Source organism: Lissotriton vulgaris, chromosome 5, assembly GCF_964263255.1.
Source record: "Lissotriton vulgaris chromosome 5, aLisVul1.2, whole genome shotgun sequence".
Classification (NCBI taxonomy): domain Eukaryota; kingdom Metazoa; phylum Chordata; class Amphibia; order Caudata; family Salamandridae; genus Lissotriton; species Lissotriton vulgaris.
Genome location: NC_141693.1, coordinates 195,562,387 through 195,586,449, shown reverse-complemented (window position 1 = coordinate 195,586,449; position 24,063 = coordinate 195,562,387). Strand labels below are relative to the sequence as shown.

The window sequence follows — 24,063 nt, the reverse complement described above, 5'->3', positions numbered from 1 at the left end:
CGTCGTTGAAAAAATTACGACGATGCTGTCGTCATCGACGTGGAGACATAGACAGGAGACACTGCTTTCTTGAACGCTGATGATGTCGTCGACGAGATCGTAGTCGTCGACGGCGCAGGCTTCTTGAAGGTGTGAACCTCCTTTTCAGAAGCTGATTTTGATAGAGCCAATGAAGACTTTCTTGGTGTATTCTTTGGAGGAGCATCCAGAGGGCTAGTGGAAGCTACCCTTAGCCTTTTAAGAGATATTTTTGAGAAGACCGAAGAGCCCTCACTTTCCTCAGAGGAATCCAAATTATCTCGATCTTTGAGCCTTTGGAGCCAGATCAAAAGGCGTCCTTCTCTGTCTTTGAGAGTTTTTGTAGAAAAAGTTCGACATACCTTGCAGTCCTTAGCTAAATGATCAGGGTACAGGCAGTCCTTATGTTGGTCATCTATGTGGAGTCTTTTCTTTTCACAAGAGCCACATGCTCTAAAGAGACCTTTCTTAGGAGTGTCAGCCATAGTGAACAGCTTTCACTTGAGGAAAATATCCAAATGTTGAAGAAAAAAGCTTTGAAGAAACAAACATGAGCAGAACTCAGGGGGAGACTCCCTTAGCACAACGTGCGGCAGAAAATCTGAGGGACTGAGGCTCCTGCCAGGAAGGTTCTAGAGGGAGGTGACAGCTGATTGGCTCTTCACTAGAGTTTGGTCCTTTTTACAAAAGGACAAGTATAGGTTACTAAGGTGGGGCCTTTAGGCCTACTATTCTCTATATGTCTATAGGACATTACTTATTTATGTACCGGGGACCCCCATCCCGATGACGGAGAATGATTCAGGCATGTGAATCTATGAAAGACACCGTAATACTGGATAATCCATGCTTTCCTCATAGGGGGCAATCCCTTCTGCTTCCTGTCTTGCCTATTTTAGGCAAGGCCACTGGAATTATTTGAGTTTTGCAGCTGCATAATTTTCTGCATGTTTATGAATTTGACACATGACCCTATCATGTGCTTAATAATGTGAACATTTTAACAAAATTATGTTTTTATCACAAACAGATCAAAAGTTACTGCACTGTGAAATGCCTTGCACAAAGGATGACTGATCACCTTTCTATTGCTTATTGCTGTATTTGTGTCCTAAACTGATATTAATGAGAAAACTTTTGCTCGGACAGTGTTAATATTTGTAACAAGAATATGCAATGTAATAGGTCTTACCTTAGTGAACGCTGAGCTATTGGCCCTGCAAATTTTCATGTTTGTTAGTTTTTTGGGTTTTTTTGTGAAAAAAAATCCCAGCTGTAGCATAAGTAATAGAGTAAAATCCACAAAGCAAGAAAAGGGTGCAATACCACAGGCTGTTACTATGTGTTCCTATGGACTTGTAAAGGGACCTCTATTAGCCACATAAGGTACTGCACCCTTACTTATGCTAACTGTGGGATATTTGTTAACAAAAAGAAAAAAAATCTAACAATTATTTGCAACGCCAACAGTTCAAACTTCCAGTAATGCGAGACCTATTGCATTGCAAATGCTTGTTTCAAGACAGTAGCTCAATGAGCAGTTACTCAGAATAAGGATTCTTTTTTATTTCACTTTGCCACAACCTTGTGTTTTGTCAAAACATGGCCTATTTATTCCGTTCGGCACAAACCAGGTAGCTCTTTCCTTGTATTACCTCGACTTGTGAACCACAATCATTAGAATACATTAAGAGTATTTTAAGACTGGTGATTCTCTCTCCTACTGAGATGAAATACATGGAGCGGTCCCACTTCCAACTACTTTTTGTAGAAGGAACTATAAATGTTCTCCTATTGCTCTTCGCCTTCCCTTGAGGTGTGACAGCATCTAGTGCTCTCTCCCTCAGTATGTCTCGTCCTCTTTGCATCGATACTAGAGTCCAGGTCTCTTTTTTTTCTGTGAGGTATCCCGCAAATGCTGAGATCGAGGGTTGTTGTGAATAGCCTGTACTATTGTGCCAGACAACCCAGAAAATATATCAAACTGGTCGTGTAAAGTGAATATAGCTTTGTTAAAACGTGGCTTGTAGTGGCAAAGAGGCAGTCTTGAATAGATTAAGAGATACAGGATTTTCAAAAAAAGCTACATACAGGGAAAAGATTCATGAAAGGATTGACCAGAAAGAAACAACAAGTAGACGTGCTACCTAAATAAATAAGAAAACCCATGCCTGATGCAGGTTTAAGACCAGCGACGCCAAGCTGAAACTGCAATGTTGGAGTGGAGTATATTACCAACAAGCATTTGCAATGCAATAGGTCTCGCATTAGGAAAGTTTGAGCTATTGGTATTGTCAATGACAATTCTTTTATTTATGTGTTCGTTTTGAAAATAGCTAAATTAATAGCTTTGTCATTTACAATGCCAATAGTTTTAACTTTCGCAAATGTGACATCTATTGCATTTGTACTGCAATATGTGTTGTATTTACGTAACTTAGATGTATTGATATTACAAATAACAATGGCTTTTAATTTTTTTTAAATACATAAATAAAAGTGATTGTAATTTATAATGGCAATAGCTTAAACTTTTGTAAATGACTTTTGTGAAGATTATGTTCAGTGTATTTTATTGTGACGAAAATCCAAGAACATAAGTGAAATATTAACATCTTTTTGTGACATTTGTAATAAAGCTTGAAACAACATATTTGAACCATTTGTTGTTGAATGGCTGCACAGATTGATGCTGTGGTGGTGCGGAGTGATGTTATGGTGGCAACGAGTTATGCTATGGCGTTCAGATAGATAGATAGATGGTTGTGTGTGTGGGGGGTTGTGGGGTTGTGTGTGTGTGGGGTTGTGTGTGTGGGGTTGTGTGTGTGTGTTGGGGTGTGTGTGTTGGGGTGTGTGTGTTGGGGTGTGTGTGTTGGGGTGTGTGTGTTGGGGTGTGTGTGTTGGGGTGTGTGTTGGGGTGTGTGTGTGGGGTGTGTGGGGGGTTTGGGTGTGTGTGTGTGGGGGAGGGTTGTGTTTGGGGGGTTGTGTGTGGGGGCATGTGAGTGTGGGGTTGTGTGTGTGGGGTTGTGTGGGGGGGTTGTGTGTGAGGTGTGTGGGGGGTTGTGTGTGGGTGTGTCTGGGGGGATTGTGTGTGTGGGGTTGTGTGTGGGGGGTGTGTGGGGGGTGTGTGGGGTTGTGTGTGGGGGTTGTGTGTGGGGGATTGTGTGTGTGTGTGTGGGGTTGTGTGTGTGTGGAGTGTGTGGGGTGTGTGGAGGTTTGTGTGTGGGGTGTGTGTGTGGTGTGTGGGGGGGATTGTGTGGGTGTGAGTGGGGGGGTTGTGTGTGTGCGGGTTGTGTATGTGTGTGGGGAGACTTTTGAAGGCCTTACTATAATCTCGCCAAACAAGCATTACTAAAGCAATGCTTTCAGCGAGACCTAAAAACGCAGGTAATTGTTTAGGTAACACTGTCAAACTGCACAGCATTTGTTGTCTTATTTTCTGATGTCAGCTATCTAAAACCGTGTTTGTGTACCGAGCAGCCTGCTCGAGGCCCTCCTTCCACTTCTGTCTTGATAAATGATCATATAGCTGATTTAGTTTCCTTTTAACTAATATTGGACGGGTTAACGCCACTATAGAAAGCAATTTAGAAAACACCTGCCCCATGAAGTCAGATGGCAAACAACCAAACAATCGAAAGCTTCTGGCTTTCGATTCCCTAGTTAATTGTCGCTCCCTACCGTGCCATGCCAATGAGATATGGCTATCTATTGATACGCAGGATTGAGATATCCTATTTCTCACTGAAACATGGCTTAAAGATACCTCCAGACCTGATATTCATCTAGCCACTCCTGGCTACCGATTGGTAGGCATCAATCGTGAAAATAACAAAACTGGAGGGGGCCTGGCAGTGATTTTAAAATCACGCCTCAAATTAACTACTAAGAAGCTCACTAATCTAGGACTTATTGAAGCTATGTACTTTACAATCCTGGACTCAGCTGCTATTATATTAGCTGGTATCCTGGTATATAATCCCCCTACTGCCTCCTCTTCCTCACTCACTAGCTTGCTACAAACAATAGCTGATCTCTCCTTAAAACATGCTTATTTTACGGTGTTAGGAGATTTTAACTTACATGTTGACAACCCTTCCTGCTCTCAGGCGTCGCTCCTAATTGTTACCTTGCAAGGATTAACCCTGTACCAATTGGTTAAAGGCCCGACACATACGGCGGGTCATACCCTTGATCTCATATTCACGAATCACCCTGGTATTATTTCGCTTCCTGCACTGCCCCTTACCTGGTCTGACCACTTTCTCCTCCCTTTTGAAATCACCATTCCCTCCCTGCCTCTCCCCTCCTCCTTGAACAGAGAGAATGGACGCAAATGGCCTAATGTAACCTGTGCCACCTTAGATCCCCATTTCTCCTACCAGTTTAATCCCTCCTTAGATTTTAATGAGGAAGTTACTAGATATAACTCAGCGCTTACTACTGCACTGGATGTCATTTCCCCTTTGGCCCCTATTTCTTCTGCCAGATCCCGCCCCTCTGCTCCTTGGTTTTCCCCCCGAGTTACGGGAGGAAAAAAGTCGTTGCAAACGACTTGAACGTATATGGCGGCAGTCCTATGATCCTGAGGCCAAATCACTATATAAGTCAGCTTTGAATAAATTTCAAAAGCTAAAGCGGTCCACGATGAGAGGTTACTTCTCACAGTTAATTAAAAAAGCTGAGAATTCCACAAAAACCCTCTTCAAGATAGTGAAGGATTTTGTTAATCCTTCTGCTCTGAAGGCCCAGAGCTCTCCTAGTCAGACCCTGTGCAATGGACTCTCTGATTTTTTTCAAGATAAAATCATTAAGCTATCCTCTTCATTTCAATCAATCTCATCATCCCCTATGACCACTGAGCTTGGCACTATGATGAAATTATGCCTGATATAGCTGTCAAATTACTCCGTCAGGTAACCTCGGGGTCACCATTTGATCCAGTCCCCGCTAAAGTGATGGGAAATCTTGCTCCGATCCTAACCAACCCTCTCCTCTCTATATGGAACGCCTCTTTAACCAAAGGGCAGTTCCCCACATTGTGGAAACAGGCCATGCTGGTCCCTATTCTAAAAAAGACGGACGCGAATCCCTCACAATTTTCCAACTACCGGCCAATATCTCTCCTTCCCAAACCTGCAAAGATTCTGGAAAAGGTAGTTCAGAGGCAACTGTCTCACTACCTAGAAATAAATCAGCTACTGCATGACTCCCAGTCCGGCTTTAGAACCGGCTTTAGCACAGAAACTGCTCTGCTAGAGGTATCGGAGACGATTCGAGAGTGTGTGGACAGGGGAGAGGAGGCAATGCTGGTCCTCCTCGACCGCCCGCCGCTTTCGATACGGTGTCTCATGACATATTACTGGATCGTCTGCAGCAGCTGGGTATCGGAGGCACTGTATTGACCTGGATCAGTTCGTTTCTTACTGGGAGGACACAGAGTTCTTCTGCGGCCCTTTGTATCAGAAGATAAACCTCTCCTGTGCGGTGTGCTTCAAGGCTCGGCCTTGAGCCCTCTGTTTAATGTTTACTTAGGCTCTCTTGCCAGAGTGGTTGAGTCGTGGGGGGTCAGGGTGGTCTCTTACGCTGATGATACGCAGCTTATTCTTTCTTTTAGAGACCACTCTGATCACCACTTCTCTAACTTCCGCAACTGCCTGGGCAATATTTGCTCTTGGATGGCTGCAAACCATCTGGTTCTAAACGCTGACAAAACGGAGGTCCTATTTTTTAACCAAAAATCTGCCCCTCCCACCACCCTTTGGTGGCCTGCCGTTTTGAATCCGCCTCCTATTCCAGTTCAGTCTGCCCGCAATCTGGGTTTCCTTTTTGATAACACTTTGTCCTGTAAAGCCCAGATCAACAAAGTGACATCCGCCTGCTTTGGCAAATTGCGCATGATCAGGAAGATTTTTCCTTTTCTCCCTTTGGACTCTCGTAAGACTGTTGTCCATGCCCTGATCACGTCGCATTTAGACTATGCCAATAGTCTCTATGCAGGCGCCCCTCTCTACCTTGTTGAAAGGCTACAAGTGGTTCAAAATGCAGCCGCCAGATTAATTGGAAATATTCCCTACCGCCACTCTGTTGCTGCTTATCGGAAAGAACTGCACTGGCTTCCCATCTCCAGACGTATTCAGTTTAAAGTCCTGATCCTGGCCTTTCGTGCCATCAATGGCTCTGGTCCTGCCTACCGGAGTACACGACTTAAACTATCCCGCTTTGTCAGAACATTAAGATCTAACAGCCTACGTCTCCTGGTGGTACCCAGATTTCGCCGCGCCAGGAGCGGTGGCAGAACGTTTGGAGTGGCTGCCGCCAAATATTGGAACAGCCTCCCACTGGACCTTGGGTTTATTGAATCAGAGCAAGTGTTCCGTCGTAAACTTAAGACCTGGCTGTTCACTCTCCCTTAAATTTCCTTCTCTCCTACCTGCTCCGGTCATTCCCCTCTGACTGACAAGTATTCTGTAGCGCCGGGACACCCCCTTCGGGGGTAGCTGTGCGCTCTATAGGCTTCCTAATAAAAAATAAAAAAATCTCTGACCTCCGAGGCTGACACGGTTTGATGGTAAATTTGATGTAATAGGCAGCGAAAACCAAAGGGCCTGTTGTCAGCAATGAAGGCTGAAAGCTAGCAGAATTCATATAACTGTACAATGGAAGGGCCCTCTAGGAACACCCCTGGAGAGCGAGGGTAGTGATGTGAGTAGAAAAAAAACAGGACTACAAAAATCGTTTGGCCCTGTCATTCTGTCACCTTTGCTGAAGGGGGAATAAACAAAGGAAAAGAAACTTGGTCTAAAATCGCTAAGCGTTCCTTAATGTCAGCGCTTGAAGCTGGGATAAAAGAAAGAGCTGCTTCCTCCTGGGGAGCCCCCGCGCACTTAAAAGTATGGCCACAGGGCTGAGGGGCGACAAAGCGCTGTCTTAAGAAGTGGAAGTCTGCTTAAGCAGCTAATGATGCCTGGGTCTGTGGCCCATCAAAGCACAATAAATCGCTGAAGATGGAAGTGCTTCTGGACTGCAAGCAGAGCCAGGGTGAAATCTCCTCAGAGCCATAGGATGCGTATAAATATATCTTTTTCTCTTTTTTGGAGATGATTTATGTCAGGGAAGGGCAGTTTTTTAACAAACTGGCTGATCATGATGAATCGGATGTGAAGGAGAAAGAGCAGCCGGGGAGCCCTGGGCTCCGTGGCAGCGCTCAGATAAACAAAACACTTCTAGAAGGCGCATGCCATCCCGGGTTGCAATTAGTCTAAAGCTGTCACAGGCACATGTAGCAAGAAGTACATCCTAAATTATCACACATAATTTATTGAGCACCTGCTACACTCCGATTTGTGAACTCCAGTGCAGGCGAATTTCATTTAATTGCACCCCCTGACGCAGGGATGGCATATTCATTAGGGAGCCCCCAGACACAGACAGCAAATTATTTAGCTTTCAGATTATGTGTTTTGTGCGCATTGCTCATGTTCCATAATCAAACAATTGAAAAAAACACAAATATTGAAGTTAAACATTATCTCCTACAGCCGTTTCCTTTCCTGCTTTCATGTCGCCGTCGATCATACTTACATTTGCAGTTTGAGAGGGAGAAGTATGAGACAAAAACATTATTCGCAGTCTCTAGTGATGGCAGTAAAAAAAATTAGGTTAGAATAAGCAGAAAAGCACAGCTTTCCCCAACTCCTGCATAAACGATAACAAGTCACATTGGCTCGTGAGGACTTTTTTCCCCCTCCTCGACATGAAAAACCTCTAATTGCAGTTTTAAATGCCTAAAATGCCAACTCCACCCAACGCCTGATGCTCATTAGTACCAGTAATTAACTTTACAACTGTCAACACAACACCGCGCAGCCTGACAGATAGATAGCGGCTCGGAGGATACTAATAAATCCGAAACAACAACTTGAGACCCAGATGCACAAAAGGATGCAGGTGATAAAGAAATGTTGACATCGAATCTAATTATCTTGGAAGTGGCCTACCCCGGCATGAGGCGTGGTAGTGCTCAGTTACTGCCAGCAGTGAATCCCGCTGCGGCCGCACCGGAAGTCAGGCAAGGTCGCCTGTGACGGGGGCGCGGCCGCGTTCGGACCGAAAGAGAAGGCAGGAGGCGTAAATCCGTCTTGCGGCCCGGGGCTCCTGTGAGCGGTGGAGAGCCCCGGGGCCGCCAGCAGGAGGTTGCGGAGGTGTTGCAGGGCTCCCTTGACCAAGTGGGAGCCCCGGGAAAGGAGCTGGCAAGAGCCGCAGCGTGAACTCTGCGGAGGAGGCCCGAGGCACATGCCCGGTGCCTGCCCCTGCCGCGTGCTGAGAGTGGAGTCCCCTGAGATTGGCCCGGTAAGTTCCAGAGGGCTGGGGGGCCTCAGTGCACTTGTGTGTGTATGTGTGCGGGGGGGAGGGGGTCTGTATGTATGTGTGTGCATGGGCGCTCGTGTGTGTGTGTCTGTGTGTATGCGGGTGTAACTGTGTGTGTGCGCGTGTGTGTAGCTGTGCGTGTGTATGTATATGTGTGGCTGTGTGTCTGTTAGCTGTGCGTGTGTATATGTGTGTCTGTGTGTCCCGATGCATTGTGCCTGCAAGGGTGTATGTGTGTGTGCGCGCATGCGTGAGTGTGGCTGTGTGTGATTGAGAGAGGCTGTGAATGGGAGGCAGGGGATGTGCACGGCGCCGTGCGCGCCCTCGAGGACAAATCTGTGACAGCAGAGGCGCGTGGCCGAATGCTGTCTCAGATTCCCCCGAAAGTGAAAACAATAGGTCTTTCGCGGACGCTCGACCTAAAAATTATCTTTTAGTACTAAGTTGAAAGAGAGAAAGATGAATGCGTGAGTTAAGTAAAGACTCTTCCTCAAATGACTCTTTGGTTAGAACCTGGTCAAGGCAGTTTGTAAAAATATCTGCAACAAAGAATGAACAATGTAGATTCACTGTAAACCTGAGTAAGCGGAGAAGGTCTAAGCAAGACCTGACACTGGCAATCTTTTTGCTAAAAGAGTGAATATGAATCAAACCAGCTGCGGGACGTGGCCTGGAGCCGATGCGAGTGGAAGCGGCCTGCGAAGCTCCGGTCAATATACCCAGTCGATAAATATGCTGAGCCCCGGACGCATTAATTGCCTGCTAACTTGGCAGCTCAATATCCCAGGAGCATGCCGCTCCAACAAAAACTGCCCAGCTGCCCGGCTTAGCATGCATAACGGCTGGAATCAGCCTGGGGAGAAGCGGCCCGGGCGAAGCAAGATGGCGCCCTGGAAGCTAGAGGGGAGGATACCGCCCGAGAGAGCAGCCGTGTGGGGACAGCAGCCGGGACGATAGCGGCAGGCAGCAGAGGAGGAAATCGATAATAGGGAGGCTGGGTCACGCGATCTGGCCACAGGAGGTCTAAGAAGAATCGTCGGGCGAGACTCAGCAGAACTGAGGCAAGTGCTGCGACTGCCGCCGCGGGACGGAGAGGCCTGTTCTAGTAGAGACAAACCGTGGGGGCTGCTTTCCCTGAACGAGTGCCCTGCAGGATTACAAAATACACATCGGACGACCCTTTTCCGGCTGCATTGCAGGGGACGCCCTGTGCAGGGATAGCGGCCGTGCAGGTGACACCCCCACCTCCCCGGGGTGCTGCGTAGGGGCACCAGAACGTGCGGCAACCGGGACAAACCCAGATACAGGTAAGGGGAGCTACGTCTCCTCGGTAAATGCGAATGGGGCGGATGAGAATGGGCAATTTGCCGCAGGTCGCCTGAAGGGCCAGTAAATGATGGTGCAGTTCGTCGGACCCAGGGAATAGAAGAAGAGGAGGAAAGTGGAGGCGGACCAGATCTAATTGGGCCCTCCCAGAACATCAATGTTGGCTGAGTGGCGCAGGTGAGCAGCAGGCATTGCAAGTGAAGGGGCACGAGAGCTGAAAGAGCCCACCACTATTCACTCAAACAGATTCTCTCAGAGCACATGCCGGCCCTGTGCCCAATTGAGCACAGTCTAAAAGACGCTGGCCACAAGAATAAATGGAGTGGAGCAGCTCCTCATAATATTGTGGTGCTTGAAATGCAAAGATCTGGAAGGGAGATGACCTGCAGGAGGCAGGGTAATTTGCCAAAACTAGCGGACGGCGTCCACAAGGAGTGCAGGAAGAGACCGTCTGCGGATAGTAGATTTCATAGCCCGGGGGTCTGGCGTGCACGGGGCTTGGCCTACCCAGTGGCATATTACTGAAGGATCGCCCTGTGAAGCGCCCAGGGGCCAGATTGGAGAACAGCCCACTGGAGCACGGAACGGGCATTGAAACCTTTTAAGACCGCCTTTCACTGACTGACCTACCTAAAAGTCTGAGAGCAGAAACCCACTGAGAGGGATGATGAAACCATCTAAGAGTAAGGTATATAGTGCCCTCAGCATGAAGGGCACAAGAACCCAAACGGACGACGATGAAGAGTGTGCAGTCGGGGAAAGATGCGACCGCCATGTACTCCATCTTGACGTATATCATGCAGGCTATCACGGCATCCAGGGAAGTCCTAGAGGCGAAAATAGATGCGATTGGGATCGATTTAAGCCTGCTGAAGGATGACCACCGAAAGCTTAAGGAACGCATGACGACCACCGAAAAAGCGCTCACTGATCTTCCTGAAGTGGTAGTTGCAATCCAAAAATCACTCGCCGCAGTTGAGGCCCAGATTAAAGTTCTCGAAGCACAAGATGAAGACTGTAAAGGGAGATCACGTAAAACCAATCTACGCAAAGTAGGAGAACCTGAAAAAGCAGAAGGCACAGACATGGTGCGCTTTCTTGAGTGGATTCGAACCAAAGTAGCCCATGATGTACTATCTTCCTTCTACGCACTGGAGTGAGCCCACGGAGTCACAGCCAGAACACCCGACCTGGAGACCCTCCTCGAGCCATAGTGGCGCGACTCCTTCACTTTCGGGACAAGATCATGTGTTCTACAAAGCTCGTCAAAAGCAAGACCTGCAAATAGACTATAGTAAAATCATGATTTTTCCAGACTTTACCAGGGAAGTACAGCATCAGTTGGCCTAATTTCTAGCCTTCAAAAAGAAACTAGGGCAACTGCAAATTACCTAAGCAATGTTATTCCCAGCTCGACTAAGTGGCGGATCAAGCAGGAGTGCAGTTTTTCATTATGACACAAGAAGCATGGGAGTGGCTGAACTCTAGACAAGGCAGAGGAAGGCGTAACACTGTCACAGCAGCCCACAGAGAAGAGCAAGAATACAGCTCGTGTGCCGTCCTCCAGAGAGGCCAGATCCGAGAGGCGCAAAGCGCACTGCAAGCAGCAGCAGATATTACCCGGGGAGGCTTCAGCCCTAGATCAAGTAAAAGTGGGCAGGATGTGGGCAAGTCAGATGGATCATTAGCTACCAGCACTAACGAAGATTCCGACAAGAATTTGCCGGAGGTCACACTCAAAACAGCAGATGATATTGTTTGAGGGGGATGAGCTGAGTAGGAGAAATGACTATCTTCATGTCACCTGATGGTCCTGAAACTGAGTAAGAGGCTGCAGGGGTTTCAATTCTTATTGGCAAACCACAAGAAATACAATGTATGCCCGGGGCTGTTTAAAGAGGACTTTTTTTCTGGAACTTAATTTGAGTTTGGATGGGAAATAGTTTGTTTGTCCCTGTCCTGGGGAAGGGAGTTGGAGTTCTTTATCTTGGGGGTTATTTCGAGGGGCCAGGCGTGTCACATGCAAAGGAGATACCGGGGAGGTGAAGAAGTCAACACAATGGTTCCCCCATAGATCTTAAATGTATATCTTGGAATGTACGAGGATGCATACTTTATTAAGACGTCATAGAATACATGCCTACTTCGTGAGAAGAGGGGTACAAATTGCGTTACTTCAGGAGACGCACGTTATGGCAAATGAGGGAGCAGCGCTCCAGCGCAGGTGGAGGGGTTGGGTGTTCTATAACAATTACTTGGCATTTGCTAGGAGGGTCCTGATCTGGCTGAGGGTGGGAGTACCCTTTCAGTGTACAAGCCAAATGATTGACCCGGAAGGAAGATACATCATACTCTCAGGTCGATTGGATGGCAGAGATATAACCCTAGGTAGTCTATATGGCCCTAATACGGAGCAGGCGCAGCACCCTGGGGACAGAGACTATTCCTTTTTTCAGCACTGCACAAGCTTCATATCAGACTAGATTCTATACTATGCTCTCCCGACAAACACAAATGTGTGCAAACTAACAAATACCTCACCAGAATAATCTCGGACCACAACCCAGTATTATTGTGACTACTCTGGTCCTGTGGGAGACCTAAAATTCCGACTTGGCAACTGAGACCAGAAGTGTTGGAAGACCTGGTCTTCCAAACAACAGTGGGTACTGCTATCGGACAGTATTTCGTAGAAAACACCAATATAGCAACCACTAAACTAATAGAGTGGGATGCCTTTAAACAGTCATACAAGGGCGCTGTATCTCTGAGTCAGTGGGGATATGGAGGCTACTGTTGCAGGATACACTAGCAGCTAAGCAGAAGCTCCAAGACCTAAAAAGAGAAAGGACAGAGCAGAGAGACAAACAGGAAGAGCTCCTGACAACCAAGGAAGACGTGGGCGAGCAAGTGTAGGGACTACGCTGCTTCGATTACAAAAATTGTGTGGTTAGGGCCCACTCTGAAAAGGATCAATCTAGGGCCTTGTTGGCCTGGTTGGCTAATCCAGCCCGGAGGGGTTCGGTAATATTAGAGCTAAAAGGACAGGGAGAAGAGACCTTCCACCGCCAGCAGGACATTAATAGAAGGTTCCTGGAATACTACACTGACTTATTTATGAAAAAAATGTCCCCAACAACAAAGAACTTGCTGACTTTATAGGTGACGTGGAGCTCTCGGTAGTGACTGAGGAAATAGCAGGGACCCTGGGGGTAGATATAGAGATGAGCAAGGTGAGGGGGCATAAAGACCATGGCCAAAAATAAGACACCGGGAACGGTTGGACACCCGGTGGAGTTTTACTCGACTTATGCTGACCTATTAGCACCCAGACTTGTAGAATTATATAACCAAGCGAAATAGGAGGGGCATCTTCCCAGTACAACGAGAGAGGTGGTCATTATTCCGCTAATAAAACTAGGGAAGCCAGCATGGGAAACATGCTTAACCTAGACTATAAAATTCAGAGTCGAATACTGACGACTCGCCTTCTCTCACAAATGTCAACACTGACACCGAGATCAACAGCTACTGCACGTTTTAGAGACTAGATCCAACTGTGAGAATGAGGAGACCATCTTTGCCGTGGATATTGAAAAGGCCTTTGATAGCCTTGAATGTACATACTTCTTCGAGGTGATTTGTTATGGGGCCTGAATGTATTAAATGAACGGCTTTTCTCTATAAAGAATCTATCGCCCGGGTCAAGACAGGCAGATTGATTTCTGAAACCTGCAGAATAGAACAGGGAATGCAGCAGGGATGTCCGTTGTCACCACTACTGTTTGCCCTGGCCATGGAGTGGATGGCTGCCAAGGCTCGTACAGGCCAATATTTTCAAGGACTAGAGGTGGGCAGACAAATTTATCATATTGCATTATATGCAGATAATTTGCTGTTATTCCTTACAGATGCGGGAGAAGCGCTCAGAGGGTCTAAAGACCTTCTGCACAGCCTGGGGCGAGTGGCGGGCCTAAAAGTGAACAGGACAAAGTCATGTCTCTTTCCTGTAAGAGCGGATAGGGTGGGTCCACAGGTGTCGGAAGGCGTCCAGTGGGAAAACCACTGCTTGAAGAATATGTGCAACACAGCTCGGGTTGGAGAAATCCAAGTGTGCACAACAGTTTGGCCATTCTCAGACAAGAGCCAGACTGGCCGTAGCAGGCACCAGGCCTTTCCCCAGTGGGCCGCCAGAGTGGGGGACAGTTTTTATTACCAGGGGGCAGAAATATCGGCCCCAAGTAACAAAATCGGCCTAAACTGGCCCTAGAAAACAGTTCGGTAGCACTCCTCCCTTTCCCCGATGGGGGGCCGGCCGGTCAGTTTTCCAGGGCCGGTTTTGGTTCCCAGTCCGGCCCTGCCTCTGACAGCCGGCCAAACCGACATGAGCACTTACAGTGCCTACCACTCCTCCTCCTTGCTGATGTCCGTCAGGATTACCCCGTCCCACAATAGACTCAGCTTTTGGTGAGGACAAATAAAATTATAACATTGTTTTTGTATAATTTATTGTTCATGTTTGCACTGCTGGGGGAGCAGTGGGAAACACTCCTCTGCCTTAATGGAGGAGCCACTGCTAGCTAAGAAGTCCTTTGGCATGTACAACCATGGATACTATTCTTACTTTAGCTAACCACACTATGCATGATGGTATTTTAAGCCCATACTTATAACGGAAAAAAATAAAACTAACAAGCATTGGCATAGCCATAAATTCTCGTTTTTTGGGACCTTATAAGTGTTTTGCCATGCAACAGTTGATGTTGTTGCACCAAGGATATTGTGCTGCATAACTAAATACTTATAAGGTCCCAAAAGCGAGACCTATTGGCTGTGCCAATGCTTGTTTCCAGTTATGGTCAGCGTTAGTGAAAATGTAAAGATACATCAGAAGCAATGGTGAGAAGATACTCCACCCTCAGAAATCTGAAAAGTGTTTTAAACGTGGAAATTTATACCCAAAAGGCAGCAAATCAAACTCTAGGACAGGAGCTGAATTTTGGAGTCTGCTCACAGTAGGTTTGGACTACAAAGAATCATCACTCAAATTGTAAGCTCTACGTGGAGTAACCTTCAACTAGCCCCATTATGTTGTTGACAGTCCAGTATTATTACACGTACCTTTCTACCTCTTGCTCTCCCTTTGCCTTAATGTTTCTATTCCAGGCTACCTCCTTTCTCCCACCTAACGAGTCCTCACATAAGTTTCCATTGTTCCCTTCTTATCATTTTATCTTTCTTTATGTTATAAAATATATTTTTACATGAATACAATGTGCTGATAATCAGTGAAAGAGTGAACTTCTTATTAGTGCAAAAAAACAAATGAACCACACAATTCACTCAACACTCAAAGCAAAATATCATACATACATGGAGCATTCACTACAAAAGACACAAATGATGGACCGTTAAAACTGGAATGGCAAGAGTAGCAATAAAATAATGTATTTAGGCCCAGATCTCTGTACTGAGGTGAATGTTTCACATTGTCAAGAAATTGTTCTTTTTGCATTTGTCACCCAAGTGTGACGGTTATATCCCAGACCTGGTTTTCTTGCCCTCCATGCCACTTGACTGGAGTCAAGCTAGCCTGGCTGATGAAAGGATAGTACCCCGAAACTGGTCCCAGGATGCTCGTTTCCAGTCCAGGGAGGATTTGTCCTGGAAATTCGGGCTGGACTGTTCCCATGGGTAGCAGGGTCAAGACTGATTTGCTTATGGCTGGGTTTCAACTGGAATGACATGGAGAGCCAAAAATAATGGATTTAGGACCAGATCTCAGTACTGGGGTTAACGTTTTGACAATTTTCATCATTCTGTCCATTAATTTGTTATTTTTGCATTGAACCTTCGCTACATTAGCAGGGCATGGTGACAGCGAAGCTACAAAGATTGGGACATAACCTCGTAACAAAAAAAGCACCAAAAACATCAACAAAAGCACAGGAACAATAAATAGCAAGTACAACACCTTTGAGCTTAACAATAAAAAAGGTAAGTCGCAGCTACAGTATACAACAGCTAAGTGCTGCTCCATTACCAGTGTAAAAGCTCCTAACAGGAGTACACTGTGAGAATCCACGGTCATGCACCATCCAAGAGCACACACAACCCTATGACGCAACACTGAAAGGTTCTAGAGCGCTTACACAAACCCAGGTCTATTCTCATCCTTAGGAAACATACCAATGACACATGCCATCTTTCAGCCTCAGCCTCTCCTGCCACTTACCTCCCCACCTTGCTTCTCAACCAATAAGGCACCCCTCCCTGTTCTCATTTACTGCCTGCTTAAACGGTCAGTATATAGGAGCATTAATCCCAAAGGATTAGGGAATTGCATGCAGAATTGAACCTCGAAAAACCAGGTCCACATTGCTATTACTTACTCTTGGGGATGAATTTGTAATTGCACAGTAATGTAGGAGGAGAAAAAGCGGTGTTATCGTCCCGAACCTGTGTTTACGAGAGCAGAGTTTGAACCCTTCTAGTTCTGCACATCGTTTAACTGGGCTCTTGTTGTCAGTAGAACCACCTGCACTATTCTATGGCCCTCTTGAATGTTTAATGTCATTAGCACTCAAAACCGATAACTAAAACGGTCTGTAACTTCTCTAAAAAGTGGTGACCCCCCCATTGTCCTCTGAATTCCACTTAAAAGAAGGTTTAGTAACATTTACATTATGTATTTTGTTTGTAAATGAGTAATAAAACATGGATTAAGTTTGGTATTCTGATATAGTAAACTTACAGCAGTGACATCAGCAAAGAATTTGTTTCGGTCTCCAGAACCAGAAGCAGAGTACAGTGGTGCACTGGAAGCCAAAGCACCATCCACAATATCTGGATACTTGATTCTCATGTAAGTACTCAGTAGACCCCCATAACTGGGAAAAGAAAACAAATAAAATAAAATATGTCAAACCACAACAATTTTTGATCTGCTTTTCAGGATTAATTTTAAACTTTATTTCAGCAGTGCTGCATTACAATTATTTCATGACTTAAACAACTAGCACCAAGTCTGAATTACATAAAAGCTGAGTGACGATGAGATTCCATTAATGGTTCAATAAGGGGGGTATTTTCCACACTAAATGGTGCAATCAGCCTAGAAGTATCCCAGTTCATCTTAGGCAATGAGCTCTCAAGGCTCATAAAGAAACAATTTGCAATGGAAATTATATCAGCACAAAGCACAACATGCTGCTATAAATTTGAATATTCAACAAGCATTGGCAAAGCCAATCGGTCTGGCCTTGCGTCCAAGTTAAATGGCATTATGCTTTGGGCTGTGTTAGGAAGTAGCAAAATGAAAATCAATAGATAAAGATATTTCTTGAATAATATATATGTATCACAACAATACATTTTCAGGGTTTGAATGACCTCAAAAGTCTGTTTTTTTAGCAAAGCTTTTAAGCATAGGGTTAGCACACTGCCATACGTGCCGAGTTAGAAAGGGACATGGGGCCAGATGTAGGTAACGGCCGAAATTACCGAATTTCGCCCGTTACGGACCAGTATTAGGCATTTGGGATGTAGGTGGCTACATTTCAGATTCGGTAATTTACCGAATCGGTATTTAAGAATTCGGTAAATTACTGAATTCTTAAATACCGATCCGGTAAATTAGCGAATATGAAATGTAGGAAGCACTCAAGTGAGTGCTTTTCACCTGTAAGGATTAGTTATTTACCGCCAACTACAAGTTGGTGGTAAATAACGAAAACCGTTAAAAAAGCAATTTTTTACTTTTTATTCAGTGCCATGTGGCAGACATACATGCCCTTAGGGCATGTATGTGTGCCACATGTGCACCCATGCACTATTCAGGGGTGTAACAGGGTGTCAATGTGACACCCTGCCGCCCTTGAAAGGGTTCCCCCTATTACCGATTCGGTATTTACCGAATCAGTATTTACCGAATCGGTAATTCACATTCGTTCCTATGGGCCTCTAGGCCCATAGGAATGAATGGGAATTACTGAATCGGTATTTACCGAATCAGTAAATACCGATTCTTAATTACCGAATCTTACCGATTCGGTAATTTTTACCGAAAAATTATCTACATCCCATTTACCTATTCTTAAATACCGAATCGGTAAAATTTAGTATTTAAGAATAGGTAAATTGAGATTACCTACATCTGGCCCATAGACCTTTGCCATTTCTACAGTAAATACTTTAAGCATAGGATTAGCACAGAGCCATCCATGCCAAGCTGTAAAATTGCATATATTCACAGAAAAAAACAAATGTTAAAAGGATGTTTTAGTTAGGCAAAAACGTCCGTTAAAACAGAACGTTTTAAACTAACACCACCACTGAAATTCACCAGCTACAGTTATCTCAAGTAAGTAACTATGACTCGCACCCTAATGTAACTATAACTTGTACCCTTGCAGTGCACAGTGTTATCAATGATGTCACTAGGATGTTATCCTCGTTTTTAGGTCAAGGACCGTCGCACTGCGTAGCAGTGGGCAGAGCCGAAGATTTTATGTTTCTTAGAGGGGGTTGGAATCCGCCCCTCTTCTCAATTAGCTGGTTTCCTAAACGGAGACCAGCCATTGGAGGAGAGGGGCGTCACTCAGTTCAAGCCCTGTCTTTTTCGGAGGCGTGTTTTTTGCATTCTTTGATGTCATCCGTCACTCAGCAAAAAACACGCCCCCGAATCCGAAAATTTTGGACCTTTGTGGTGTACCAGTGTTTCAATCTCCCCATCTGGCTGGTCTCCCCCCTCGTTTGTGCGCGCGGGTTCGACTGACGATTAGCATTGAACTATTTGCTTGATAGAATAAACAACCTTTCCCCTTTTAAGGTACAAATGTTGATGCAACAATTGTGAGGTAATTGTGGGGCACGAGCAGGCAACTGTCAAGAAAGGGTAAACCGGTTAAACTGTCCATTGGCCTCTTAATCTAAAAAAAAAGATAATTGTGTGTGTGTTTTTTAAACATAATGTAGTGGTGCTATTATGAACATGTGACGCATGAAATGCTGAGTCAGAACCTCTTGGAGGAGAGTCATTCAACTGCAGAGCACTGTCACCCTCTCCCTCCCGGTCAGCTGGCGTTTTCACCTTGTGAACTCAGTGTTATTTTAAATAAGCAACTCACCTTCAACTTCAATCACCTCCCTCCTCCTCCTTTGCAAAAATGCTCTTTTTGCAGATTTTTATTAGAAAAAAGTGACACTGTGGCACTTGACGAGTTACTTGTGCTCACATATTGCGTCACAGCAGCGCCTTCGATGGGGAGTGTGTGACTGTACACGCCCTCTCCTCCCCCCTCCTCCCCCACACACAGCCCGAGGCTCCCTCTGTAACCAATACCTGTAATGTGTTAAGCACACCCGGAGTTTTTAAGAAGCGTTCCCTGGTGAAAGAATCCGTGCCAAGGGCGGCTTCCAGCTCCAACATGTGCAGAAGGGTCTCTGTGTAACTGGACGCCGAAGGGCAGACCCAAGATCACGTCATTACTTTTTTCTCATTTTTTTTCCAAGTGGTGCGTTGGAAGTGGGATTATGTAAGGCCCTCATTTCATAGGAGTACTTCAGGCTGGTCGCCCGCCTAGTTGGACACCAAGAACAGGGTGCATTGGTTCCATGGGACAGTACTTAACGTTACCTATGTACAGTTAACATTACATGCCCACCTGTGCCGCGTGACGAGCCGAGTATCCATGACTTCGCCCTTTAATGGGTGATGGGCATTGAATTAGTGACACGGAAGCTTCACAGAGATCTGTACGAGAAGCACGTAACCCACCGAGCTGCCTTGCTCCACTGACGTTGGTAAACGGACAAAAGTTGAGTGCAAGCTTCCAGAGTAGCTCCAGTTTTATTATCTGCACTATTACAGATTTGAATGAGTTCTGCCCCACTGGGGGTGGGGGGAGGGGTAGTGTTATTTGTTCGGCACCATTCATTGCCAATAATAAATAAATCACTAATAGTGTAGTTGTAAGAGATAGGACAGTGTCCTGTTTTCCTCATTGTTATGCGTTTGCTGTATTGCGTCGTAGTTTGGGCTAAAAACGTGCTTATATGTATGCACACAAGGGGGGGGGGGGGGGGTGGGGGGGGGTGTACACAAGAGCCAATCTGCGCCTTGTCAGACTTCTATATATACCAGAGTCCACCTCTTCCTTCCCCGGTTTGCACGAGCATACGGACGTCTGCCCCGGAAGCATTAGTGTAACTAGATTAACCTCTGTCCCCGAAGGCATTAAGCCGATAACCTGGGTTGGCTTCTTGCCCAGCCTCCCTCTCCCTCGTGCCGCACCCTCGTTGCTTGTTTTATTTGCATTGCGCCGTGCCGCCATTGACAAAGCCACTATCCTGGCTGCACACGTTATCCTGCAGCAGCCGGCACATTGTGGTGAACAGCAGCGGACGTGCTCAAGCCCCCACGCTGTTCTTTAATTTATTTTTAGATTGTTTTCCTCTGCCTTGTTTGCCCGCCCCCTTCGCTTCCAGGATCGTTGCTTTTTTTCTCTCCGTCCGCAGGCCGCAGCGAGGCTCCCAAGCAGGAGGTAGGGGAAGCACAGGTGGCAACATGACGTTTCTGGCTCTACAAATTTAGCCACACTGAAAGGGAAAAGAGCGCAAGCAGGCCAGAGATGCACGAGGAGGTGAACTGTGTGCAGTGAGAGGTTGGTGCTGCTTGTTTCAGCACAACGCTGCTACTCGCAGTTCGTGGAAAGCTGTTCTTTAATTTGTTAATTGTTTTTTCTACCCCTCTAAAATCGCCGTCAGGATGCTGTTCTTCAATTATGGTCGGATTGTCTCCCTGTGCCTTGTTTGCTCGCCCCATCCGCTCTGAGATCGCAGCTCCTTGCCTCTACGTTTAAAGATAAAATCAAACAAATCAAATCAAACTCGCATAACCCATGCGCTTGTGTTTCTGTGTGTGGTACATTGTGTCAATTAAAAGGTGCGTGCTAAGACAAGTAGTATTCCCCTTGCACACTTGAGCTGAGGGTTGCACCATGATTTTCAGTATGCTCCCTTCCTATTTTATCATTACAATTTTCTGTGACCGATGTCGCTCCGAGCTCCGTTACCGTTTCTGAGCACTTCACCCATGCTTTAGTGTGTTTCAGATTTCTGACAAATGTCTGCTCTGTTTTCTTTGTGCTTGGCGAGATGGAACATTTTGTATGCACTCCTGCCTGCACAAACCATGTATTTATTTATTTATTTAATTTTAAATCGAACTTCCAAACATGTCGTCAGACGGTCTGGCACTAAGTGCATTTTTATTTGTGGGTGTCTATTTCTTTTTTTGTTGTACGAGCACTAATTCCTGCATACTTCATTAGCCCGGTCTGCACTTCTGACCTGTGATTAATTTTAAGGGTGGTACTTACAGGAATATTTTACCCAGCAAGTTTATAAGGTGCATTGTAACATGTTTAACATTGCAATACAGAACTATATTTCCTCCGGAATTTGAAGGTAATTGCAATATTGATAATAATAATAATAAAGAGCTTATAGAGCGCTCAGTAACGCCATCACGGCGTGTCCCCGCGCTGAAGCTATCATTGAAAACATCATAGAAGCCCAGGATCTATGCAGTGTATAGATGTGTTTTAAGCATAGCCCTAAACCGCAATTCACTGCTCTCCAGTCTCAGAGCAGGGGGGAGTTTGTTCAGTTGATCAGACAATGAATGTGAAAGTATGTGTGCAGTCTGTTTGTATATTAATTACTGTATTATTCTTTCAAAGTCTTTATTGATTGCATTTTGTTAATATGATTCATTTCAAGCAAATGGTAAATTAATTCAACTTAACATGTTGACCCTTAGGAAACTAAATCAAACTTTAACTACAAGAAAGACTGATACCAATGCCTACCTAATACTTGTTCTCTGCTTAGAGAAATAATAAGCTGGGTGTTGAATACTTCAGGCTTTATGCCATTTCAATCACTGCCTTCTTCGGAATAATCACCTGTGTCTCTGCATGACAGGTTCATCCTTTGCCATTTCATCATACTAACATTAGGCCGGGCTGGAAAATTCCATTCCGCTCGCGGAATGTGGGTAATTTTGCGTTCCAAAGAGAACGCGAAATTGCCAAAAATTCTGCGATCCGCAGCTTCGTGGAATTTTTTGCTTGTTTGCACTTTTAACATGCTTGTTTGCAAGGTATTTCTCCCGAGCACGCAGACAGCGTTCGAGAACAGGAAAAAAGCATTGCAAACGGGTGGAACAAGCAATTCTGTGTGTTTGCGGAACTTTTGCGTGCTCACAGAGATTTTTTACCATTTCGCAGAGCTTTGCGTAGCGCGCCTACGCAAATTCAACTATGTAATCATATGCACTGGGTAACCGAAGGATCAAAAGACAACATCTCCCAGAATTCACCAATTTGTGAAATAAAAACACAGCAGCAAAAACTGTGAATGGCATACGCGGAGCAAGCTAGAATAAAATAAGCTTTTCTTATTTCGGATTTAAAATAACAATCAAGAAGGCAACTCACAAGGTCAAAAAATTTAAATGAATAATATAAACATCTTTATCATTAGAAGCACACAATTAAGTTATGAGTTTTACTTTTGCATTCCTCATTTCACGTCTGCAAACACTACACTAGCTTTTTTAATTCTTTTTCCATGCCCAGTTATCCGCATCTATTTATTTGATGAAAATTGCTTCTATGCAATTGTGGGAGATTCTTGTGCATTTATAAAATTGAGCATTATTAACAACATGCAGAATATGGAATCTCACTCGAATTTAAATGTTAACACCTATCTGATCATATTGTCTTCATAAAGATTTTGCCATACCATTTTAAAGTGCCTTTTCTGGGCTTATGCTCGCTAGGCCTCAGTTTAAATCTTGTTTAAAATAAAAGTCTCGCACTGTATATTTACTGTTTACCTTTTTTGCTGCATACAGTGAAGTAAAGTTATACTTGTTTATATTCACGACGTTCTTGCTGTTCTTGAAGAAAGCTTTTCCAACAGTAGCTTAGTAATATTGTAACCGCTCAAGGTCTCTTTTGTCTGTTCGCTGTACTCATTCATTCACAATAGTTCACTGTTTTGTAACTAGTTCGATCTGCCATCTTTGGATGATATTAGCATAGAGTGGTATTCATGTTGTGGGATTCTGCTTAGATGGTAAGGTAATATGGCGTATAATAATTCTGCTCTTTGATTTGTTAAAATTGTATTTCTTTTGCTCATACTATGATGAATGTGCAGTTCTAGTTATGTTCTACGATAAGATTTCCTACTAAACCTATAATGGTTGTATAGCAGAACAATGAGTTCCTCAACCCCACATACCTCAACAACTAGGTCTGTATTACAACCGCATCTTCCCCATGCCTTGCTTTGCCACGCATTCCTTTATCCCGAATTTTCGTGATAAAGGCATGCATGGTAAAGGGGTATGGGTGGCAAGGTTACCACCCCCCTCTCCACCACCCCCAAGGTACAAACTTCTCCAGCCCCCCTTCCGCACTGAAGTTCAAATACCCTTACTCCCTTTAAACCCCCACACTGTGTCCTCCCCCTGCCCTAATGCCCAAATCCCTGTCCTAAATACTACCCCACCCTCCACTAAGCTCTAAAAGTTTACCCAACCTCCCCCCGAGCCCTAAAAACGACCCACCCTCCCCTAACTCCTAAAAACTCCTCCATCCCCTTCCCTGAGCCCTAAAAACAACCCCATAAAAAATATCCCAAACCCTGTTGAAAACTACAATAACCCCCCCACCCATGAAAACGACCCCAAACTCCCATCCACCCCTGAAAACTACCCGGAATCCACACCATACCGGAAAATTACCCCAAACCCCCCACCCACTGAAAACTACCACGAACCCCCACCACCCCTGAAATCTACCCAGCGCCCCCACCACCCATTAAAACTACCCCGAACGCCCACCACCCCATAAAACTACCCTGAACCCCCACCATCCCTTAAAACTACCCTGAACCCCCACCATCCCCTTAAACTACCCTGAACCCCCACCATCCCTTAAAACTATCCCGAACCCCCATCACCCCATAAAACTATATTGAACCCCCACTACCCCTGTAGGCCTAGGCGGAAAACGGCGCTACGTTCACGTAGTTTGCGCAACTACGTGCTACGCGAATTGCATGTAGCACAGTACAAAACCACATAGCGTAGTTTTAATTTATGGCTCGTGGTTCTCAACGTCAGTTGCGAACCACTAGCGAGCAAAATGACAACCCGGCGAGACTTTTTCCTCATTCGCAATCAGCAACATCAAGCATGTGCGTAGTTAAAACAAATTTGCTGTTCAGGCAAGCGTGGTTACGCTTGCAGGCTTCCAGAACTCGTGGCTC

General features: G+C 45.4%; 1 protein-coding gene across 1 annotated transcript in view; it reads right to left on the bottom strand.

The window, feature by feature from the left end:
- The window catches only part of DPP7 (dipeptidyl peptidase 7), a 1,540,287-nt gene that overhangs the window by 1,181,472 nt on the left and 334,752 nt on the right, over positions 1-24,063 (bottom strand). Inside the window, exon 4 of the mRNA XM_086921148.1 lies at positions 16,469-16,604. Within this exon, the coding sequence (XP_086777274.1) occupies positions 16,469-16,604 (136 nt within the window). The remainder of the gene's footprint in view (positions 1-16,468; positions 16,605-24,063) is intronic.